The sequence below is a fragment of the Erpetoichthys calabaricus genome, chromosome 11, assembly GCF_900747795.2.
Source record: "Erpetoichthys calabaricus chromosome 11, fErpCal1.3, whole genome shotgun sequence".
NCBI lineage: Eukaryota > Metazoa > Chordata > Cladistia > Polypteriformes > Polypteridae > Erpetoichthys > Erpetoichthys calabaricus.
The window spans coordinates 85437971-85464219 of NC_041404.2; the positions used below are offsets into that span (position 1 = coordinate 85437971).

General features: G+C 37.7%; 1 protein-coding gene across 1 annotated transcript in view; it reads right to left on the reverse strand.

Annotated features, from left to right (window-relative positions):
• Window positions 1–2310: 2310 nt before the first annotated feature.
• Window positions 2311–26249, reverse strand: part of b4galt3 (UDP-Gal:betaGlcNAc beta 1,4- galactosyltransferase, polypeptide 3) — an 87972-nt gene continuing 64033 nt past the window's right edge. Inside the window, exons 7-8 of the mRNA XM_028813503.2 lie at window positions 20253–20357; window positions 2311–8133 (exon numbers count right to left, since the gene is read on the reverse strand). Of these exons, the coding sequence (XP_028669336.1) occupies window positions 7812–8133; window positions 20253–20357 (427 nt within the window). The 3' untranslated portion in view covers window positions 2311–7811. The remainder of the gene's footprint in view (window positions 8134–20252; window positions 20358–26249) is intronic.

Below are 26249 nucleotides of genomic sequence, written 5' to 3' on the forward strand. Positions count from 1 at the left end.
CAACAGAAACTGGGACTGCGATGTCACCCAAACCTGACTAGGTAAGGCAGAATCTGCACTAACACAAAGGAGTAGAGTGCTATGGGGTCCTTAATGGCTGTCACACCACACAGACCAGCATTAACTAGAATTCTCAAAATGACAACAAGCAACTGGCCAGCAGTTGGCACTGTGTCTCCTGCTCAAGGACACACGGTGACAAAAAAGTTGAAGAAAACAAATTTGCTTCCCATTTTTTAGGCAAGATTCCGAGCTGGAGTCCATTCGTGCAGCTTTGGGCTTGATGCAGAAAGTCCATCAGTCCATTGTGGGGCGCATTATCTTACATATATGGAACTTTTTTTAGGTTCAGTTACTAATCTAAAAGGGGTGGAGGAGACCAGGAGAAAATGTACAGTATGTGAACACAGGAAGGATGTGCAAACTGTAAGGCATGAGCAGCAACCATTACATCATCCAACACATAAAAATAGTCAAAGCATATAAATAAGGGCTGCACAAAGCTTCAACGTTAGGGTCAAAGATCTTTTTCAGGTTTCTTCTGTATTTAGTTTGTGTTTGTCCAAAATGCCGGGTTTTCTTGTGCTCTCAGGAATGGAGTCCTACCTCGTGTGTCCTGGCATGGAGAAATGTCAAGGGTGCACCAAGCAAGCACAGGGGTGCGGAGTCCTCTCGTATTCTCTCTCCGCTCCTTCTTACCAGGTTCCATCATCCAGTCCCATGGTTTCTCATTCAGTGCTATGCCGGTTATACACAGCCATACCCATCATACCCTCCAGAGGACCACACCAGATCAACTAGAATATCTGCATGTCTCACTGATATTGCAATTTGGATGAATTGACACCATCTCCAGATCAACCTGGCAAAGGTGGACCTTCTTGTCATCCCAGCTTGTCTGTCTATTCAGAAACGCACCTCTGTTCAGCTCAGCTCATTACCATTAATACCCATCAATTGGTCCTCAACCTTGGGATGGTGATCGATGACCAGCTGTCCTTCAGGGACAATATTGCTACAAGTCATTCAGTCTTGCAGATTCATCCATCCATTATCCAACCTGCTATATCCTATCTACAGGGTCACAGCCAATCCCAGCCAACAAAGGGAGCAAGGCAGGAAACAAACCCTGGGCAGGGCACCAGCCCACCGCAGGGCACACGCGCACACACACACCAAGCACACACTACGGACAATTTAGAATCGCCAATCCACCTAAACTGCATGTCTTTGACTGTGGGAGGAAACCGGAGTACTTGGAGGAAACCCACGCAGACACGGGGAGAACATGCAAACTCCACGCAGGGAGGACCTGGGAAATGAACCCTGGTCTCCTAACTGCAAGGCAGCAGCACTACCCACTGCGCCATCGTGCCACCTCTTGCAGATTCATTTGATGCTATATTCGCAAGATCAGACCATATCTGAGAGCATGCAGCACCACTCCTGGTCCAGGCTTTGGTGTTGTCACATCTGGACTACTGCAACTGTGCCAGCAGGAGTACTGGCATGTGTCACCAAGCCGCAGCAGATAATTCAAAAAGTAGCTGGCGAGGTGGGCACAAGTCATTCCTCTCTTTAGATCACTACTCTAGCTCCCTGTAGTGGCACATTTTAAGTTTAAATCCTTGATGATCAAGTCAGTAGGCCAACAGCTCTGTACGCAAAGACATGTCTGAAGTCCTATGTTCCTTCTCAACCACTCAAATCTGGTTATGAATGGCATCTGTTGATGCCACCTCTGTGTGGTTGTCATATCTCAGTCCAGACTCTTAATGAGTAGTTCCTGGCTGATGGAACAAGCTGCCCATCACCATTAGAACATCTGTCTCTCTCAATGTATTTAATAAGTGTGTGAAGTTCCTTGTGCTTGGTAAACTTCTGTCTAACTGATTTTGCCCGTTAGGTTTTGTATCCTAAGAATTGTACTTCATTTTTATTTTGTTCTGAGCTCTTCACTTGTGGTGGTCAATTTTGTAACCTGTCCTGTAATACGTGTTTCCAAACAGTCCCTCAGAGTGATGATTACTCAATTAGGTTGACCTCTTTTAAAAGTCACACTGAATAAACGTAAATGTACATTCCATACAAACAAATAATTAAACTAAAAGGCATCTCCAAAATGGAATAAGATGTGTGTGTGCCCAAGGCTGTAATAATACATCCTATGATGGAGTCTCATTCCAAGAGGCCTCTTGACTCCAACACTCCAAAAAAAAGACACCGATGGATAAATGAAGCAGGCGCTAATCACAACCAAATTCTAGAAGCATGAAGATGAAAGTGGAATGAAAACAGAAACTCAGCACAGGGATTTAAGGTTTTATTTATTGATTTATTTATAAAGAGCTTTGTACAAGTGGCATTCTCTTGGAATGCAGACACATAAATGAGATGCCAGTAATCAAAGTTTCATTCATTTGATCATTTTACTTCGATACACAGCTTTGGGGCAGAAGATGAACCACAAAAAATAAATTTCTCTGACACATTTTTGTTTAAATACTCTGAGCGACAATATAAAACTAGTTCTTTAAAGACTGAGAAAACAGAAAGCACTACTTAAGCACCCCACTTTTGATTTGTTTTTCTCATTATATATTAATCATAGTATTTCTCAGGTCTTTCTCCATTATGACATAAGTGTTAAAAAGGATAAATTCTGTAATTCACTGGGTCCTGAAGGAACAAGAAACTCCACTTGTACTGTTTCATGCTAAGGGCTTTCGAGGAATATGAATTGCACTTCATTAAATGGTTAACACATTAAATTACATTTACACATTTCAACTGCATTTTTCTAGTCTTCTGAATTGTCAACTGCATCTTGAGCATACTGTTTGGGCTGATACAGTACCTTACGTATCAAGTCACGGTCAGCAATACAAATCAAATAATTCAACTGGAATGTGCCTTGAAGAATATCTACAAAACAGTTGCTACAAAAGTATTACATTGTACACCGCAAAGAGGGAATACTTTTATATTCTTGGGTGACATTTAGTAAATTCATGTATCCAATTGTTAATGAGTCACCTTGCTTCTGTCCTCAATCTGAAACATTTCCATGGAATTTGATAATGTACAAACCTTTTAATAACTAAAATACATTATTTTTCTGTAATCCTATTTGTATTAAACCCAATCCACTTGTTAAAATTAGCTTAAGAGGCAAAAAGTACAAATCAAGTATAAAGCAGAGGGAGAAAATTAATCGAGTTGCGAGTTGTACCAGTTTATGTATTTCTGTGGTGTTTATCAAGTGATCATTATGCACAAAGGAGTGAGAAAGATACTGTGTAAATTCCTCTTCCATTCCTGGACATACAATTCACAATGTGAAGTTTTATTCAAATGAAAAATGAACAATTTACCCTTTTGAAATTAACTAAGTAGTTTATAATAAATAAACAACCCTGTTTAATGTAGGAGAAGTATGGCGGTTTAGTAAACCACAAGATACAGTAGTTGCTTTAATGTGCAATACTGCCACCAAGCCTATAAAGGCCACTGTATTATAATGAACAAGACTGGGATATACAGTAACACTTCTTCCTCCTTTACATATGGTGCAAACTCATCATGCCACATTATGTAACATATATGATTATGACAGGATTTGATTCTTATTCTCCCACCACAAGTGTAATGCAGACATGATGCTGACATTCCCTGCAGAGCAAAACTCCACACGAAGCAAGCAACACAAACACGGCATCACCAAGATGATGATTCTGAACAAAAGAGGTCTGCTCGTAATATTCACAAACCTTCAGTTGTTGGGTATGGTAAGGTTACTCCTGGAATCACACAAAAAGCAGGGCTGAAATATGTGTATGACATCTCTCTGTAGTACACATAAGAGGAGCCTTATTATGGGATATACAGAGAGTCAACACTGGGTGTAAAACACCAAAATGTCCAAAGCATAAATGGGAAGTAAATGTCTGTCAATTTGTCTCTTTGGCACTGAGAACATACAATAAGAAGTGACTAAACATACTGTACTATTATATTTGATATAAACACTCTTCAAAATGGTAAGTTATAAACCCGTAAATTTGGAAATCTGTGGAGTAGAGACCTTAGGGGCAAAATAAACACTTGTGTTCATATTAGCAAAAATTAACAAGTCAAAGTCTTCTGCACATTGTATTTATAATGACTTTGTAATAGAAAGAAGACTTACAAAAAAGCATGTACAAGATATAGACAACTCAAGAAAACACTTCATATCTATCTCTCATATTATATCTCTCTCTATATATCTAAATATACACATATATATCTTACCCTCAACACAACTGCACCACAACCAGTCACAGGTTCAAATAACCCTTTATTCACAATACCACCTTTACAGGTCTTCCATAAAGCACAATTCTCTTCTCTTTCTCTCAGTCTTCCCTTTCACCACTCCTTCCCCACAAATCCCTGAATAAGATGAGGAGGCCTCTCTTAATCTGGACCATGGAGCACATCCAGTGCCAGGACACTGCATGAATGAAGCACTTCCGGGTCTGGTTGAAGCTTTCCAAAGTAGGTAAGGTTCTATCCTGCAGCTCCCCCTGGTGGCACCCATGGAACGCAACAAGGCTGTCCAACAGGACTACAGTTCCAAGGAAAGCTACCACCTAGCATACCAGAACTGTCTCCCACGTTCAACCATTTTATAGTTTTATCTGGGAACAAAAATACCTTCTAATCCATACACACATGATTGACTTATATATGTACACACACACATATTATATAAATAAACAAATTCACACAAACATACATATGAGGACAAGGCAGAAAGGTGATAAAGGCAGATCATGTAGATCAGACAGTTTTCCTTTCTTTGACATGTCTAAACTGCACTGGAAATGCAAGAACAGAGATGATTCAGAAATAAAGAAGACAAACTGAAAATAATACAAAAACAAGCAATAATTAAAAAGAAATCCATCAGCTTGGTCTAATTTAATCAATATGATAATGACTTTTGTTCTGAGCTTTGTTTAAAACATTGATTGTATTTTTTCCCCCAAATGGTAACATACACATTATTGATAACGGGGGGAAAAAAAATCTCACCAGATTTTATGGATAAATTTTTAAAGGCCCTATAAAAACTGTTCCATGCTGGCAGCAGGTTTAAAAAGGTGTTAAAATTGCAATTTAAAAAAAAAACACCTGTTATCCCCCAGTGTGGAGACTCTTGGAGGTTCTTTTGCTCCAGCATGTTAAACTACAGAAAATGTGTTCCCTCATGTTTGAAATCAAAAACATCAGGCTTTGGTACTAAATCCAAAGTATACATGTTGCCACTTTATAAATGATGTACATCAGCACTGTGTCTTTCAAAGCAGAGAATTACCAAACTACAGACTTTATACTCAAGTGTGAATGGCAATGAATTAGGTGCTTCTCTGTAGGAAATGTAGTATATCTGAGCCTGTATTATCATTACAATCTGCAGGTTCCAATCAAAATTAGTACGGTATAATGGTTACCATTCCTGATCTGAAAAAAAGGGGCAAGCTTTAAAGAAGTGCAGATATGCAATCTACAGATTCCGAACGTGACTCAAGATATGACATTTTAATTCAAATGGGTATGTATAAACAGTTCACTAAATTGACAAATTAGGTTTAAGAAAGAGGCAGTAAACCACACTGACAATGTAGGCTTCTAATGATTAAGAGCCATTGGTTTAAATTTTCAGATCACACCAGACACAGCAAAAAGTAAAAAGATATTAGAAGGGGCAAAAAGAGGCAACATGACACTGCACGACAGCTAACAGAACAGACAGATCAAAACAGTGGTGGAGGAAATGTTGAGATTGTACAACTTGTTAATGAGACAGTGAGCATACTACAAAAAGACCTCAATCATCTTGGAAAGTTTTAAGAAGGGAGTCCCTCAAATTGCTGGATTAAACAGGATGAAAGAAGTGAAATTTATCACACAATCAATCAAGCAAGGTGGGTTCTAGGTTCACCTTAGTAAATTAGTGAAAATGTCTGATTGATTTTGTAAATAATATGGAACAATTACAACAAAGCAAAAAATAAATTATTAACTGCATGAACTTATTGGCACATCTAAGTGTACAAGAAAATGTTTCCATGCCATTCAATTTCTCTCTGTGCTTTTAAAATCTTGTATAATACCTCATCACTCACATCTGTTGTTCAGGTCATCTTGTTACTATTATGTTCCTTAGATAAATATTCCTAAAAACGACTTGTCAACATGATAATTGTACCTCTGCATTATTACAGTGCTTTAGCTCCAGGTTTAATTCTTTCCTGGGGTGCTTTTAAAGCAGACTTTACATGTTTTGAAGAAAAATAAAAAACAAAAGGTAGAACAATACCAATTAAATAAACATTGAAGACGAAGGACATGTAACCAAACAAAAATCAAAAAGTACAGATTTAACCATATTGTGCTTCAAGCCTGGAATGAAGTGCACCACATATTCTGGTAGGAAGCTGTAATGAACTTGTAAATTCTTTTTTACAGTATCTTCTAGGAACATATTATATGCAGCACTTCCTAAAAAAGTTATCACTGAGACTGGAGAACAACATAACGTGATTTACATATAGGAAAAATAATAATAATAAATTAAATTTTACCTGGGCCAATAGCTTTAACTCCATTTTTAGAAGCAGCAGAAAATGCAAAGAGGACTTCAAGGCTTCTCTGGGGGTGACAGGAAACAAAACAATTTTCCTAGGTCCTTAAATTTAGTTTACAATGAAATAATAGTTTAAGCTTTAAACTGTATATGCTAAAATAGTTCGATGAGCGGTATTTAAAGAATAGAAAATGTAAATTCTGGCACAACTCAGAAGGACCACTTCATGAAAGAGTGAGAAAAAAACAGCAATAAAATGAAGGGAAAATAGCACCGATATGACACTGAGATCTGCCTTTCTTGAACGTTGAAGCCTTACAGCTAATGAGCACTCTGAAACTAAAAAGCTGTAACCTAATCGCTAGCTACCAGGGGACATGATCTGAGTAGTAAACAGCTAAATGAACTCTCAATAAGGCAGCAAAGCTGAAGTAAGACTTGAAGAGATCTAAACCATGCTGACAAAGAGCATCGTAAAATGTACGCTGCTTTAAGGCTCGGTTTGAAAGCTGCTTTGTTAACTAATATGCTCTACAAATATAATTTGGTGTAAACTATGCTTTTCATTTTAACATACAGTACCTCAACAGGATTTTTATTCTTTAAAATACATAGTACTGTGTTTTCAACACATTATGTACCTCACAGATACATATTCTAGGTTTTGTCATTACAGCTGCTTAGTACTCCCTATTGGATTTCAAGGAAACATGATATTCCTTTCATAAATAATTTTGCTAAGTTTAACATTTTAATACACAACCAATGTGCCTAGGAGAAATAAAGTGTAATACAGTGCACCTTGCAATAAAATCATGGATGCTTTCTTCACAGCATAACGCGTTCTTGCTCGAACAAAAAAACAAAAGTGTACTGCTGCTGAACCAAATGAAAATATAAACTGGTGAAATATACCCCATGAATAAATAATCAGTAACCCTACAAGGCACAAATACAGATGAATGTACAGAGACTAATTCTGGATAGAAAAATCACTAATGCACGATTCGTAATGATTTGTCTTTCAAAAGCAATGATATTGCACAAATCAGGTATATTTCACTTGATTCAATTACTATAAGGTCAACATGAATCCTTTAAACATGTCCCTCAAGTTGCTTGAAATCACCTGCAGCCTTGTTCCTGCCATTGTCACTCTGACAGCAGGCTCATTAGCTCAACTGCCAATATGGTTCATTTCTGTTGCAAACTTGCTGTCTTTTTCTTCAATGCCACCCACATGTGACTTCTCAGTCCCAGCTTTTTTTGGGATATTTGCTGCCACTGCGACCTTTGTAGGGCTCTGAATATTTGGAAGTTTGTTTTGGAGGCTTACTGCGTTGTTAGAGCCTTTCTTCCGATTCTTGTGGGGATCACCACCAATGTCCACTGACAAGTTGGTGTAGAGGGGGTGCAGACTTTTAGAAAGAAGGTTATAGGTCAGAGTGTTTATTCCATCTAGCCTCCAAGATCGACGAGTACGCAGGAGCAGGTCAAATCTGAGGAGAAAGAAATGGAATGAGGAAACAATTACTCACATTCTCCTGAAGCAGGCCATAACCGTAAATTTCAATGTTATGGGCTGAGCAAGCTTGGAAAACCAGTGATGCATGATACAAGTAGGAAAGCAAATAACAAACAAGTAATTCTAAATCCTGAATTGCAAAAATAACACAGAAGTACAACAAACCAGACAAGAGCAGCACCTCTGCTTATTACATTTCAGTGTTCCTAAGAAGCGCTCATTCGTGGCTAGCAACTTCCAAGCACACATCAGGTGAGCTAAAGCTTAAGACAGTATGAGAGGCTGATTAGTGACATGAGAATAAAACCTGTCCACAAATCAAGTTGTATGAGGGCTAAGGTACTGTATCATTTACTAGAAGGGAAAAGGGAGAAAAGTGACTGTGCATGCATGGCTAAGGTGTTTATTGTAATGTATAATATGTATATTCTGAACAGAAGGGAGCTGTAAATTAGTAATATGTGCTGCCTTCATCACCCTCTATAGGGGTTTGCAGTCATGAGCTGAGTGGGCGCTGTGCCGGGATGTTATGCAGCCATTAAAGTATCAACTCCACTGTGTACCTATAGTGGCGATATCCAGGTATTCTGCAGTTATGAGGGTAAGTAAAGGCAATTGGGAGATTTCTTGAGAAAGGAGGTGTTTTGTATCTTCAGGTCATCTGCGATTGTGATGCCAAGGAATTTAAACCTGCGGATCTTTCTACAGCTTTCACAACAATGAAGATAAGAATATGGTTTGAACACCTCCTTGATTTTGCTGGCATTAAAGGAAGAGATTGTTGTTCTGGCACCATAATGTGCCCTAATGCAAAATTTCTCTGTTAGCCACCTCACCATTGCTGGTGAGCAGGCCTATTACAGTGGTGTTATTAAAAAAAAAAAAAAAAAAGAAACTATCTAGCCACAGAGGTATAGATGAACAAGAAGTACAGCAGAGTCACCACCACTCACTTCTGTGAAATTGTTGACCTGCCTGTACATAGACTGTAAAAGTGTACAAACCCCTATAAGGCTTATGCGATACTTAGCATTGGTTTCATGATGAAATGCTTCAACCTAAATCTACAACAAATACTTCACCTAACTGTGAGCTGTTTTTGTAAGTGGCATATACATCACATACACAGAAGGCAAAGAGTTAACAAGAAAGTAAACTTTATTAAACAGAAACAAGAAAGATCTGTGACTTGTGCATCAATCCTCATCTTCAGGCAAGTAGGAATAGACAGGATGTCCATCAGACATCAGAAATTATACCTCCACTTACAGCTTCAATCCACCACTAGAAGGATTCCATTCTCTACAAAATAAAATACACAAACTCTCTCAACCCATTTAGAGAAAAATCGGGAGTGGTCTCCCCTAGACTTTCTCGTATACTCAGATATGAGGATGGATATTTGAGGAGTAAACTGCAAGACAATGATTATATTTTTAAATTACGTACATTAAAGAACCATCAACAACAAATCAAATTAATAATATACTGAACAACTATTATAAAAGTAAAGTTGAATAAATTGGACTCTGCAGCTGCATGAATAAGAGGTAAAGTACCACTTCTGGTTAAGGGAAATAGCCCAAAAGTTGATAGAAATCTACGTTTTGTACCTAATATTTGTATTCAAAATTTGTTTCACCTAAGTGAAAAAGTGTACTCAAATTATCGTGTTTATACACACACGCACGCACGCACGCACACAGACATAATTCAAAAAAGGTATTTTTGAACTCGGGAGGTCTAAAACGTCAAGATTCATTAAAATCTCGATATTGATTCTTTGGACGATTACAATACTTTCCCTATACTTCGTATATGAGAAAATGAAAAAGAAGCACACCCCATTGCATATAAGTTCACGTGGCTGATAACTACACTCATCAGTGTCAGCCATGTAAGTTGGACAGTCAGGTTTCTCATTGCTACTGCCTGACCTATTAGCTAATCTTTCACTTAAGCTCAGTGTATAGATGTCTTATTACAGTAAATGTGCAGCAGCAGTGGTGCCCAGGTGTCAAGGCTCCTTTAAAATGTGGTTGTGAGAGATTAAATTCTTATCATTAATTACAGATCATTTTAACAGCAGACAGAATTTACACTTCCTCCATTATTCTGGCTATTTACATTCGACTTCAAATAAATGAAGCATCAGCTATTCAACATGTAGTGCCAAAAAATACTGAGGTCGACAATTCATATCTTGACCCTCCCATCCTTGCTTTAGGGGGACTGTATTTTTAAAATTTTTTTTTTTTTTTTTTTTTAAAGTGGTTTCAAAGCTATGAATTATCAGTATGCCGTAAAAATTGTCAAAGCTGAAGATATTAAAAAAAGCAAATAAAATAAAAATAATAATAATAGTAACAACGACAGGAGAGGTGTCTGGCATGGTCTTCAGGTAATTAATAACAACATAGTGAAATATACCGTACCTGTTAATGAGTCACAATTTCTAGACAGACTAAAATAATTTTGCACAAAAAGAAATGCCTTCAACTGACCTTTTCATTCAAGAAAATTATACAAGGCAGATTTATATAATACATCTGGACCTGAGTTGGTTTCAACAAGGACATTTAAAGCATGTTGTAGTCAGATTGCTCCTACATTTCACGCTATATTTCTCTCACTTAAGCAAGGAAATGTTCCACATTATTATAAATATTCACTTCAAATATATCCACTTTGTTACCTCCAGGTCAGTTGTCTGGACTTCTGTTATGAAGGTATTTGACAAAAATCACACCCAGCTTCCTGTAAAATGTGCACTTCTTCCCAAAGCCAGCCTAGAGTGTAAACAGATCAATAGGAAACTCTGTGTCCTGGAGGCTTTATAATATCTTTCAACATTTTGAATCACTTAGAATGTTATATCTGGAGTTTCTTTGTTGACTACACATATTTTTCAAGACAACATTTCCTTATGAAGCTTTAAGATAAACTGACCAGCATTGGTACCAGTCTGTACTTGTTTAACCCTTAACTACTCGCACCATTTATCATCTCATAAGTACTCGCGTGGTGTACTTTATGGACCAGTCTTAAAATGACTATTTATGCACACTGTGAGGTTGTAATATAAAATATTGCAATAATTTTAAATTGTACATATTTTTAATGTAATTTAATACCACATTACTGAATAGTATGACACAGTCTAGGACTATCTGAAAATAAACCTGATCCATTTCTCCAGTGCTCTTTCGTCATTGGCCACATTTTTATCCACTGTAGGATTTGCACATGGATCACATTTCACTTCAGTTGTTGAATGTTCTTTGCAGACAAAGCTGTTGCTAGAAGAACATCTCATCATTTGTCATACATATGTAAGTAACCGTGGGGTGTACCAAATGCACCACATGGAACTTGCAACTGTGCATCCGCTCATAAAACCGCTGCGACACTATACTTGTAGTGAATGAGGCTGAGGATAGATGGAAGATGCTGTCGATATGTTCAAGTAAAAGGATGTTGGACAAAAATAACTTCAAGACTGTTGTACAAAATATACCAGTGCTAGTACTTAAGGGTTAATTAGCTGCATTACCCAGCTTTGCCTGGGAAATTTCAGAAGTCAGTAGTGATACAGCTGCTCTTGTCCTTTAAAATTTGGCATGAAATGGTCTTCAATAATTCTTTTTGCACCAAATGAGATCATTTATATTTACTTATAGCACTGAGAAAATGTTCTCCGAGTCCAGGTGTAAAACAAATACAAAATGTTTATGCCATGGTACGTCTTCAAAAATTTATAATTTGATTTTTCCACTTTTTAAAAATATTCCAGGTGATTCATCAGTTCAAATTACATTTAATATTCAGGGTACCTGTAAGAATTTATTAGATTCATAACCAATGTGTGAATTATAACTAAACCCATCAGTGCAATTTTTGAGCCAAAGCCAATATCGTTTTGATTTGCACGTCAAACACAGGACTCTTTACTCTAGTTTTGAGGTATATTTAGTAACAGCATCCCTGTGATTTTCTAGCTGTTTATGCATTTATTTAGCAACTGCAACTCTTTTTACTTCAGGATTTTTTTTGTATATACAATCATATGAAAAAGTTTGGGAACCCCTCTCAGCCTGCATAATAATTTACTCTACTTTCAACAAAAAAGATAACAAAAGATAACAGTGGTATGTCTTTCATTTCCTAGGAACATCTGAGTACTGGGATGTTTTCTGAACTAAGATTTTTAGTGAAGCAGTATTTAGTTGTATGACATTAAATCAAATGCACCCTTGTAATTTTGCTGATTTGAATGCATGAAACAGCGCAATACTGATTACTTGCAACACCAAATTGGTTGGATTAGCTCGTTAAGCCTTGCACTTCATAGACAGGTGTGTCCAATCATGAGAAAAGGTATTTATGGTGGTCAATTGCAAGTTGTGCTTCCCTTCGACTCTCCTCTGAAGAGTGACAGCATGGGATCCTCAAAACAACTCTCAAAAGATCTGAAAACAAAGATTGTTCAGTATCATGATTTAGGGGAAGGCTACAAAAAGCTCTCTCAGAAGTTTAAACTGTCAGTTTCAACTGTAAGGAATGTAATCAGGAAATGGAAGGCCACAGGCACAGTTGCTGTTAAACCTAGGTCTGGCAGGCCAAGAAAAACACAGGAGTGGCATATACGCAGGATTGTGAGAATGGTTACAGACAACCCACAGATCACTTCCAAAGACCTGCAAGAACATCTTGCTGCAGATGGTGTACCTGTACATCGTTCTACAATTCAGCGCAATTTGCACAAAGAACATGTGTATGGCAGGGTGATGAGAAAGAAGCCCTTTCTGCACTCACGCCACAAACAGTCGCTTGTTGTATGCAAATGCTTATTTAGACAAGTCAGATTCATTTTGGAACAAAGTGCTTTGGACTGATGAGACAAAAATCGAGTTACAGTAATCCCTCGCTACTTCGTGGTTCACTTTTCGCGGATTCACGACTTCGCGGGTTTTTAAATACAAGTGATTGCCTGCCTATCGCGGAAGTTATGTTCCAGACCCATCAGCAACAGGAGAAAATCCGGGATATAGAAAGACCATATAAATAAACATTTTTATAGTTTAAGCCTTAAAATACCCATCCCACATGCTTTAAACACATGTAAACTTATAAAACACACTTTGTTAACACATATGATATGTGGATGTCGGGCTAAGGATATGAGTAACATCTCACTATTATAAAACATTTTAACTTCACGCAAGACAAGACAGTGAGACAGGAAAATTGGTGATGTACAGGCTTAAAATTATTGAGACACGCAGAGCGACAAGCAGCACAAAGCCAGCACAAAGTCCACTTCTCCTTAGCATTCATTCAGCTCCCCACCCCCTTGACAATGCGAAGTGGCAGGAGCATACTGCGCTTCCGGGAAGGGGGGGTTTGAGCGAAGGTGCGTTCAGCTCTCACCCCCAAACCCCCCCCCCACAACACACACACTCCTCCTTCCGAACACGCAGAGCGACAAGCAGGCATTTTGGCAGAAGCAGCACAAAGTCCATTTCTGCTCAGCGTGAGTTCAGCTGCCCCCCTTCACAAAGCGAGTGCAGACACAATGACAACTGATCGCTGCGTGCAGTGTGCAGTGTTGGTCTGAGGTGTTTAAGAATGTAGAAAGTGTTTAAATGCATAGGAAGTGTTTATAAGAGCGTGGGAAAGGTTAACAAGAGAGTGAGAAAGGTTTATAAGAGTGTGGGAAGGGTTTATAAAGCCTTAAAATATGTATAAATAATAAAATAAATATAGGTCGCTACTTCGCGGATTTTCACTTTTCGCGGGGGGCTCTGGAACGTAACCCCCGCGATAGGTGAGGGATTACTGTATTTGATCATAACAAAAAGCGCTTTGTATGGCAGAAGAAAAACACCACATTCCAAGAAAAACACCTGCTACCTGCTGTCAAATTTGGTGGAGGTTCCATCATGCTGTGGGCTGTGTGGCTAGTTCAGGGACTGGGGTCCTTGTTAAAGTCGAGGGTTGGATGAATTCAACCTAATATCAACAATTTCTTCAGGATAATGTTCAAGCATTAGTCACAAAGTTGAAGTTACGCAGGGGTTGGATATTCCAACAAGACAATGACCCAAAACACAGTTCGAAATCTGCAAAGGCAATCATACCGAGGGTACAATGTTCTGGAATGACTGCCACAGTCCCCTGACTTGAATATCATCGAAAATCTATGGGATGATTTGAAGCAGGCTGTCCATGCTTGGCAGCCATCAAATTTAACTGGAGAGATTTTGTATGGAAGAATGGTCAAAAATACTGTACCTCCATCCAGAATCCACACACTCATCAAAGGCTATAGGAGGCGTCTAGAGGCTGTTATATTTGAAAAAGGAGGCTCAACTAAGTATTGATGTAATATCTCTGTTGGGGTGGCCAAATTTATGCACCTGTCTAATTTTGTTATGATGCATATTGCATATTTTCTGTTAATTCAATAAATTTAATGTCACTGCTGAAATACTACTGTTTCCATAAGGCATGTCATATATTAAAAGGAAGTTGCTACTCTGAAAGCTCAGCCAATGAAACAAAAATCCAAAGAATTAAGAGGGGTTCCCAAACTTTTTCATATGACTGTACATTACTGGTCAAAAGTTTTAGAACATCACAGTTTTTATGGAAATGAATCCTTTTTGATATTTCTTGAAATCAAGGCATAAAACAAATAAACAAAGGCAAATAAAAAACAAGTCAAGGAATCATTACGTGTACAAAGTTTTATTCAAAATTTTGATTCCTCAAAGTAGCCAACATATGCGGATATAACAGCCAAACTCTGTTAACAGTTTTAATTCAGATGCCAGTCACCCTGTGCAAGTCACCAACTCTATCTCCAGGAAAAGAACCCCAGACCATCACACTTCCTCCTCCATTTTTGACAGTTGGTGTCACACACTGAGGAACCAGCCTTTCACAAATTTGATGGGGTACAAACACCTAGCATGATGAAAACATTCCAAAATTTGATTCATTGGTTCATAAGAGTTTCTTCCAGTCTGCAATAGTCTACAGCCAGTATTTCAAGGTCCTATTCTGTCCCTTAAGCAATGGTTTTCTTACTGCCACTCACCCTGTCAAACTTGCAGCACAAAGTCTCCTCTTCACAGTTGAAATTCTGACTTGCTTTTTTGACCGTTGTTAAGCTGTGCTTGAAACTGTTTTGCTGCGAGGCGCCTATCACGCAAGCTGGTGACCCTCAGAAACTTGTCTTCTGATTCAGTGGTGACTTTGGGTCTGCCAGATCCCTTCATATTAGAGATTCTTCCAGTTTCCAATTTGCCTTTGGATTGTGTAGGAGACCACTGTACTCATTAACACTTTCATTTTTTGCAATTTCTCTAAATGAGAGACCTACACTTCTAAGGGTAATAAAGTTTTGTTTCATTGTATTTGTTAATTGCAGTATCAATAGAATATTGCCCAAGTAGTACTTCATAGGGTGTCAACAGAATTTGGGACACCTGTGCAAAGTGCTTGCTTCAACTTCCAAGGCTTAATTTACTCTGCTGCAGAAAATCTCTAAGTTGTAACCATGAAGAAGGCCCATTTGTAATATTCTGAAATTTCCTTTTTTCAGTTTTTGCTAACCTTAACTTTAAATTTAAACCTTTGGCAGTTTACTGTTTACCATTTTAGGTCATTCATTGCATTTCAATTGATTAAATTTGAAGAACAACTGGAAAAACTGAGGTGTTCTAAAACTTTTGACTGGTAGTTTTATACAGAATACAGGTATGTATGTATGTATGTATGTGTGTGTGTGTGTGTGTGTGTGTATGTGTGTGTGTGTGTGTAGCAACTGCCAATCTGTTCACGCAAGGATTTTTTTCATGTATATGTAACTATTTTTACCTTCAGGTCAACAGTTAACTGCAAGACTCTACAGTTCAGTTCGTATAAATAGCAAATGCAAATCTGTTCTCTTTGAGATGTTTACATGTTTATTTAGCAACTGAAAGTCCATTCATGTTGGGATTTTTTTGTTTATACTGTATGTAGCAACCACAACTCTGTTGCTCTTGGGATTTTTTGTGCATATTTAGCCCCAGGACAGGCACTCCTTGTGTGGTTTTGGGCTACACAAAAATAAATTGTAAAGTAGTGTATGTTGGTTGTTGAAGTGAAAAAAAAATTTATGACAGTTGCGTGATAGTGTGACTGACAGCATAAGATATATGCAACAATACCATATTCCTAGCACACTTTAATGTCTTTTTCCGCAAATTCAGCAAACATTTGAAGATTAGACTATCATCTACTGTGATCCTCTAAACAGTGCTTTTTCAGCTGGAGTCATCTCAATTCCAAACAAACATTATTATGGCTGCTTCAAGTGTCCTTTTATGGAAATACATTTAAAGATAAGAATTTTAGATAGTATGTTGATTTATTTTAAACATGTTAATCCTGCCAAGCACTGTATGACAACTCAGTTTTGAACTAGTCAGTGAGTCTCACTTAGTTACATTTAAATTTTAACAGTATTTTGATTAACTTCATAATGTATTGTATAATTTTGACAACTAGATGCATAGGTTAATGTGACAAAGTTGATGAAAAATGTTCATATTTAGACATCTGCACAGAGACATTGAAAAGGAATAATATGCATTTATCCAAATTAGCCCTAAACTCAGAACTTTGTTTAGAATTCACTCCTGCATGTATAGGTTGTACAGAGAGAACAATGAATTTTTTACTTGCACATGCTAATCATCGTGCAATACAATGCCACTCTCTGGTGCCATGATTAGTGAATATATTTATCTTACCTTGAAACTTCTGTCTTCCTTATGCATAAAAATAATAAAAAAAAAAACTTTTTTCAATACTTTATCAGTGTTTTTTGTTTTTTTAAACTATGGGTCATTGATATGTTTGGGATGGGTCGCGACATAATTGTGTGGTAAAATTAGTCTAGCTCATCCAAGTATGAATTCTGTAGCGAGCAACATAATTTCCTCTGTCTAGTGCACTATTTACTATGGTAGTATGTCATTCAAGACATATCCTATAAACAATGCTTTTGACATATCAAAGAGTTTTCGTTTCCATGGCACAACCACCAACCTTCTCATAACTTGTAAAACAATCAAATTGAAATGACCGACAAGTAAAGACTTCTATAAAAATGGAAAAGAGATGGGAATGACAGACAAACCTGCGAGGTGAACGGATCGTGGCACTACTGTAGTTTGAAATGTTGAAATGAAAATAGTGGAGCTGGTGTAATAACGTGAGTTTGGGGGTATATAGTCTTGTAGTATTGCATGCTAAGTACAGTTTCAGCGGCCATGGACAACCTGTTGGTGCCTCATAGAATGTGTAGTTCTAATAATATTAATATGGGTAGTTCTAATAAAAAATTAAAATGGCATTAAAAAAAAAAAAAAAGAAAAAGTGTTCTCTGGTTTCCATGTTGTCACCTGTGTTTACACAGATCTTTACTGTGGCTAAACAATGATATAAAATGTTTAGAAACTAGTTTTTTATTTGTGCATACCAGTCATTTTGCTGATCTGCATATTAAAAAACACTGACTTAAGTCATATAAGGCCAACAATTTAAATTTGGATATAGTCTAAGTTTTGAGGCCAAAACTAATAAAATTTACACATTCTCTTTTTCCTTTATTTTATATAAAAACACTTTTTGTAACCAAGTCCTTCCTTCGGTTGTGTGTGGCAGCTCCTGCAAATGTTATTACTGGGTCACCTGTACAATAAATGTAAAAATGTCTGTTTAACTGATGTTGTGAAACTTAATGTACAGCAGTGTTTCAATCAGAAGCATGATAGTGGTTGGGACTGACTCCAGTCTGTGCTTCCTCCTCCTGCTTCATGTGTTGCACCTTGCACCTGACAAAACAGGCAGGACTGCACAAAGGCCAATTTAAAATTTTAGGTACTGTGTCCTAAATTAATACAATTATTGTATGATATTAGTTCAGTTTATACATAATGCCTATTTTGTTTAATGCAGATGTTAGTTTAGCCACAGAGGAAAAAAAGTAAATGGTAATTCCTTGATGAAAGTTAAGTTACTCTTCAACAGCTTGACAGCCAAAACATTAGGCCTAACCTTTTTATTTTACATCGTGGAGTTAACTGTCACCTTTTTCATTGCCTAAATCATACAAACTAATTAATTCAATGTTTAATCTCCTGGTTTAAAATATAAATCCTACTGATTATACATTTGGTTTCTAGGCAATTAAAAAAAACTTTTGTCACCACTTGCTTTTTCTTTACCCTTATTTTGCTGTTTATAAGTTCCTTGACAGGTTTTGTTTTCAAGAACAATATTATAATATTGAAAAAAACATCATGCAAAAATAATATAATCCATGGTGCAGCAGCAGATAAGGTTAGAACTTGTGAATGAGTAATATGAAAGTCAGACTGTGATTTATTAAATGAAATACTATTCTCTGCTCCCTAGTTCAAAATACAACATTTAAAATGGTTCTCATTACTTTTGTGTGTGATTTAAAATGCATGCTGTGCTTTTATCTTCCATGTGCTTTATTTCTATGCTGCATTTCAATTTCCTTGAAGCATATATTCAAAAATAAGCATTCAAAGGTAATAAAACAACATAGTAGTGGCTATAACTTTATTCTTTTTTAAAGGTAGAATTCATTTTCATGCTGTTTTTTTATTTATCTTGAGGTTATGTGAACTGGAGTTGATATGAATGGCAGATTGTGTTTATTCATTTAACAATTGTCAAACTTTTGATATTGAGCCTAAAAATCAAAACATGGAGTATTTGTAGTTTGTGAGTAATTCATTCATTATTATTGGTGTGCCTTGCAATTTGTTTATATCACTGAAGTGCATTTTTTTTCTTTATGATTTGGTTTTAAACTCAGAAAATGTAGCATTCTAAAATGAATTTAGGATTGCTCATTTATTTTTTTTATAATGTGGGCTGCTAGGACAGTGCAACATCTAACTGCCATTGATGGTCCAAAAAATGGATCCAGCACTTAACATAGTGCAATGCTTTTTTCCAACTGAAAAAAAAAATATTTTAGGAACAATACACGGTTAAAAAGTCATTCCTTTTAATTGAAGTCACGTAAACTGTAACCTCTTCCCCAGGTCAGGGGTGAGGAGAGAGGATGAAATACAGGACAACTATACTACCTTTCAGTACATCTGAAATCAAACAAATAACTAAATAAATAGGCAAAATGAACTCTACCATCAAAAAAGAACAATGCTAGAAAAAAAAAAAACCACTACAAACAGTAAATAATTATTTTAAAATATATGCTATAATAGTAAAGACATAAAACAAAGACTTAAAATAGTTTAAAAACTTTCAAACAAAAATTTTTTTCACTTAAAAGTGAATGCTGGAAAATGCAGTGATATCTAGGAGTCTAAAAATAAAGTATAAAAATACTTTGTACCTGCACTAACATCTTCGGCTTACTTCACATATTAGACATAAAATAACAAACCAGACTATTTCTAGATTTCAAGATATCTTGGCTTTTCAGTTCTGTTCTGCTTTTTTTTGTTTACGTTAAAAGTTTCATGATTAGTTTAGGCTTTAAATTATGTAGAAAATGCATTGACTGGTCAAACTTGTTTTATGCTTGACACAAAATGCAACTGACATTCATTTTTGCAATATGAATGCAGTATCCATCTCCTCCTATTAAAGTATTTTCTTTCTTTTTTAACTTGCTAAAACTGCAATGAATATGCTATAGACTTTATAGTTTTTATTTACTCTAGAAACACCAAACCTAATAGCGAAACAAGTCAAAATGAAGAATGTCAAATACATTTAAATCAATTGATCATTTTTTGTTTTCTGCAGTAGACACACTGACATTTTATACATTAAAACAAAAATATTTTATATCAAATGAAAAGTTCTCCAAGTAAAAGCAGCCTTTGCAGAAACAAACCTGATTAGGAAGAAGGCATTATTTTCTCTTTTCCTAAATAAAACAAATTTTAGTTAAAGGCCTGAGTAAAATCAAGAAAAGAAAGAACCAAAAAATGTTCACAAAAAATTCAAATTACACAATCCTTCACATACCTGTGTGGGTTCTCTTCATTTCCCCGATCTCCTCTATGTCTGATCATTTTGTAGTGACCAACAGATATTGGAGGTCGTACTATGTTCATTCCAGACAGCCGAACCCTGAAGATAAAAGTTAGAGTTAATAAAGCTAGTATCAAAGATACTGAAATAAGTGTTGAATGTCCAAAGTCAGCAAACTTGAATAACATTTATCTCAGCCAGAACTTGCTATTATTCGCAAAAATTAATTCACATTACCCCAGCAACATTCTTCAGCTCCAGGCAATCCAAAGTCTGTCGAGAGATTCAATCCCTCTAGAATGTCGTATTTCTTTCTTTCCTGTATCTTCTCCCAGACAGGCCTGATGCACCTGGGTGCTTAAGGCCCATCCAAGCTATATTGACTGGTTGTCCTTTACCTGGAGAAGCTGCATATTCAATTCCAAAGTGCTGTATGTATCACAGAATTCCTTCTGTTATTACAGAAAATATAACTAGCAAAATACCCGCGCTTCGCAGCGGCGAAGTACTGCCTTAAAATTGTTATTAAGAAGAAAAGTAAACATTTTTAAACTGAGGGAAAATATACAAATAATTATTTGTTAAGGATCTGTTTGTATACCACGTTGTCAGTTTGGCCCTCCGGTTGTAATATGACCAAGCTGTGCGCCGAGCTTACTCTTGAGCATGCAACGTACAGTTGGCCATGTGAAAAGCAATCTTGCCTCAAATCAATGCCAACCTTTTGTAGCGTCTGTCCCTGAGACTTATTAATTGCCATTGTGAAGCAGAGCCTTACTGGAAATTTGAGGCGTTTGAATTGAAATCAAGAGATCAAAAATTGAAACTGAGATCAGAGGGTATAACGGGGATGCGAGGAATAAAAACGCTCTCCCCTGAGCCACTGCCAGTAAAAATAGATACCTCAATTAGGTTCTTTTGCAGACATGTGACCTGAAGTCTCGTCTCGTTACAAAGTTTCAGTGGCTGTATGCAAATCCACAATCGGCTTTTTTGGGCCAAACCTGTTTTCGTATGAGTCGCTTTTTATTATTGGGATTGTACCTAGAAACAGAAGCTCTATTAACTTTTGGATTTGCGTGCGAATATTTATCGACGGCATCTCTATGAACTTGTGGATTTGCCTGCGAGTATTTAGCGACAGCGTGTCTATTAACTTGTGGATTTTTCTGCGAGTATTTGGCGGCAGCGTCACAAAGTTGTTTCCATCTAGCTGCATCAGAAAATGTACCACAACGTCTGACATGCCTCCTTTTTACTGTTTTCTCACAGCTTGGATTGCTGCTGTCATAATCGGTTTAAATTTCATGGTTTGTTTCAATTATGTTAGTATTTGTAGGACATCTTCTGTTGAAGTGACATTCGGCATCTGTCAAGCGTTGTAAGCATACAACCGGCTTCATTGATAACTTCGCATCCAGCTTTTGAGAGTTGAAACATTCATAAACATCAAAGTGTCCACTACTCAAATCGTCACCAATTTCCAGATTTCTCCAACCCCGTTATTGACAGTTTGCATTATTTGATTGTAAATGCCTTTTTGCTGAAGTGTTAGCTTAGGAATATTTGATTACACATACGACAAAAGATCACCTGTGTTGTAATTTTGTTCATGACGCAATTCTACATCGAACAAAGCAGCAGCAGATTGATTTGGTGATGGCATTCCCAATTGATTGAGAACTTTGTTCGCGATTTCTAAGCACAAATCTTCAATCATTATCAACGCTTAATTGTAGATGTCTGCTGTGACATCCATGTTTATATTTGAATTTTACTTGCGTATTCGACGGAAAATATCTTCAGCCATGTGCGATTTATATTTCTCCCATAACTGTGTTTGAGAAGGAGAGCAGGCGGTCAATATGATTGCACACAATGCATGAATTTGATTTGGATGTGACGTGTTGCACACGTCATTAATGTATACATCTCAGTATCGGTTGTTCTCCAATAAATTCAGAGCTTGACATGTACTTCGGAAAGTGGCATGTGTAACGCCGCTGACAATTCTCAATTGCTGGAAAGACGTTGGACCGGGCACATTTACCAACAGCATGTGAACAAAGAAGCATTCATCTTGATTGGGATGCACGGTGTACAGTCTGCCTATCGTAGTTTCTTTGAATATGCCAGGTTGTCCGTTGACTCGCTCTCCACGTTTGCGTTGTTCAAATGATTTTCTATTCGCATTCCATGTGTAATACATAGGCACTTCCGAATACAGCAGTGTTTTCGCAAACGCGTCATTTTGACATAACGTAAAGAAAGCAGTTAACGTTGTAGCCGGTGGATTCGGGGCTATTTGGTGCACATTTGCAGCTGTGAAATAAACGCGTTGTCCATTTTCTAGATATACTGCTAAGTAAACAACATCTGGACTTCGTTCATGTATGGGAAATGAAAGAATTCACCATACAGCTTCATTGCTGCTTATGTATCTTCCAGCCTAATACTGTGCGATTTCATCGATATGTATGACCGCATTCCTATCATTTCTTTCTGGTTGCACGCCAAAAACTGCCATGTCGCTGCCTTTATTCACGTACTTACAAATGTATTTGATCGAAACATTGAAATAGAATCGTAAAATATTTAGTATGGCGTGTGTTGCCTTTATGTCCAACAGATGGCGCTGTGTTTTTTAAAAAAAGCATGTTTTTACCTGTTACAGGTGTGACATCTATATAATATGTATATAAAAACACGCGCGTATTCGAATGCAACGTTGTGTCAAAATTTCAAAGCAATCGGTGAAGAACTTTCGGAGATTTAAGGTTTTAAACAAACGAATGTCATGGTGGATTTTACTATTTTGTGTAGGGCAGGGTCAGTCTGTGGATCAGGAATTTCCGCACGGATGACTTGATCGATGAGAGCTGGTTTAATCCTATCCTTTAGCCACAATAGAATGTGTGCATGGGGAATACCTCACTTTGCCACTCTATGGTGTACATGTAGCAATTTGTACAGCCGAAAATGTTACTCTTCGTGAGCAAGTCTATCATTTTGCGAATCTTGAGATGAAATACACGACTGATGAGGTCGTGGCGATTGTGAGGTTTAAGACGTGGAAGGAGAATTTCAGTGATGTCAGGCCATTTAGGATTGCAAGTAAATGTGATGAATAAGTCAGGCCGGCCATAATGACGTACGTATGTCATTGCGTCTTGTGTACCCTCGTGCATATAGCGAGGTCCTCCAGAGAAGGAAGATGGTAATATCACAGCTTGACCAAGTTCTATTAAATCAGTGTCGTTTTTGTCAATAGCATCTTTTAAGTGAACGTAATTAGGTCAGGAAGCTTACGTAAAAGAGTGACAGAGACTTTACCACCGTTACAGCACAAACCAGGAGAGACTCGCATTTCCACTTCTGAGCTTGACAATAGTCACAGTGAACATTCATGGATCCAATGTGTACTGTTTTGTCAGACTCAATGTATGTTTGGGTCGTACGCAAATCCACAATTGGCTTTTTTGAGCCAAACCTGTTGTTTTTGTATGAGCCGCTTTTCATTATTGGGATCGTATCTAGAAACAGAAGCTCTATTAACTTGTGGATTTGCCTCCGTGTATTTAGCGACAACGTCCCTATGAACTTGTGGATTCGCTTGCGAGTATTTAGCGACAGCGTCCCTATTAGCTCTTTTAGGGCGGATGTTGACTTTTGTCGACAGGAGGGGTTGAAGGCGAATGTCGACAAAAGTCGACATCCAGGGATAGGGGGCGACAATCAGCTGTTAATGGCGACAAATCTCACTGTCACGTCACAGGCATTCCCTCTGTGCTTGGAGGAATGCTAGACTCGTTGACTCGGCAACTAAACCTTGCGTGTGCGTGAGTTGCGAAATGTAAACAATGGCAAGATGGCATCGACATGTGAAAAGGGAGCGAAGCAAGTGTAGAAAACACTCGGCAGACGATGTTTTGCGCATTATCGCGGAGTCGGACTCTTGATTCTTCAGAATCGGATTTTATTGGCAGTGATCAAGAGATCGAGCAAGAGAGTGAGAAGCAGGCATCAGCTGATCAGACACCAGCCGATGCCGCGCCAGCGGATCTGCTGCCAGTTGAGTGCCTTCGCGCAGCCGATGCATCTACAGCAAGGTTCGCATGGGATAAATACACAGACATTGATCCGTTGAGAGCCGATCTGGCTACCGGAGTTTACAAGACGGCATGGCTTGCTGTTGGACACGACAGATCACCAGCTGCTGTACTTCAGGCTGCTCTCTCCTGATGCTGCTTTTCAGCTATTGTCAGACGAGACAAACAGGTAGGCAGAGATTTTTTTTGAATCGCGGGCTGCGTTTGCATCGCATTCTCGTTTTTCAAAGTGGAAACCCACAACGAAAAGACGAGATGAAGCGCGCTGTGGCATTACAAATAGAGATGGGACAGAACTGGTGATATAACTTCAGGGAGCATTGGTCCAAACGTGTTTTGTCCCCTGGTGGCTTAGGTACGTGCTGCTGCAAAGTTTTATTCACTTCTGTAATAAACAGAAGCAAATCCCATGGGGTGAGCCAGGCTATAATGCCATACATAAAGTTCATAAAGTTTTAGAAGATGAAAAGAGGTGACAATACGGTTTTCATGCAGGCAGAAAACTTGGTGGCAGTGGCATGGCACGATGGCAAATGGGTGACTTGTCTCTCTACAGTACACACTAACAATATATGTGAGAAAGTGCAGCAACAGACAATTGAAAAATAGGCATCAAAGCAACACATATTGTAAGGAGTGCAATGTGGCAATGACTGAAATTGGCTGCTTTGAGCGAGATCAGACTTTGCTGTGTAAAATGTATGTGATATGTATGTGAAATCATAGAGTATGCAGGCTCATACAACATGCAAGACAGTAACATTTGTCAAAAGTAAATATTTTTTGTTGATTTGATATGTTAAACAATTGCTTTGTGTTCTTTTTTAAAAAATGTTAGTTATTGGAAAAATATTCAGCCCTGGGAGAAAAGAAACAAAAAAAAAAATTAGCCCTAAAAGAGTTAACTTGTGGATGTGCTTGCAAGTATTTAGCGACAGCGTCCCTATTAACTTGTGGATGTGCTTGCGAGTATTTAGCCACAGCGTCCCTATGAATTTGTGGATTTGCTTATGAATATGCTAACACAGTCCTTCACCCACGAATATTTACCTTATATGGGCAGGCACTCAATCACGTGGGAGGCGTGATGATGCAAGACGCAACCGCCTCACACGGCGACCGAGCTGCCCGCTATGGCCGTATATAGTATACGAAAGTAGGTTCCAGTTATGTCCGTTATGTGTAGAATTTCGAAATGAAACCTGCCTAACTTTTGTAAGTAAGCTGTAAGGAATGAGCCTGCCAAATTTCAGCCTTCCACCTACACAGGAAGTTGGAGAATTAGTGATGAGTGAGTGAGTGAGTGAGGGCTTTGCCTTTTATTAGTATTGATAATAATGCTGCACAAAAAAATCATATTTTTATTATTTGTACTCTTAATCTTAATATTTTGGTTGCATGAACTTATGTGATGATGGGAATAAGACAGACTGATAATTAGAAAGCTTTGCCTGAGTACCTCTCTTGCTTCTCTTCCAACTGTTGCAAAACAGTTTACATTGCATACTGTATGTTTGCTCATCAATCTCATAATCACTCCTACCATCTCTTATGACAAGACCCCAAAATACTTTACCTCCTCCACGTAATGTAGCTGTTGTCACTTGCTGTAAGACTTGTAAGCCACTCTCATCAGGAGAACCCTTGACCTTAAAATTTGGTAGTTTTAATTATCATCCTAAACATAAGCCTCTCAGCTGTAAACTACTCGTTGGACACTGCAGATTACAGTTTGAAACCCAGAGAATATAATTACCTGCTATCAGGTGAAATGCTAAGGCTTGGCTGGGACTTTTATTTGCTTTTATCTAGGTTTATGAAAACAGGAACCTCTGAAATTACAGGGCACAAGCTTAGGATTGTCCCATGACTACAGAAATGG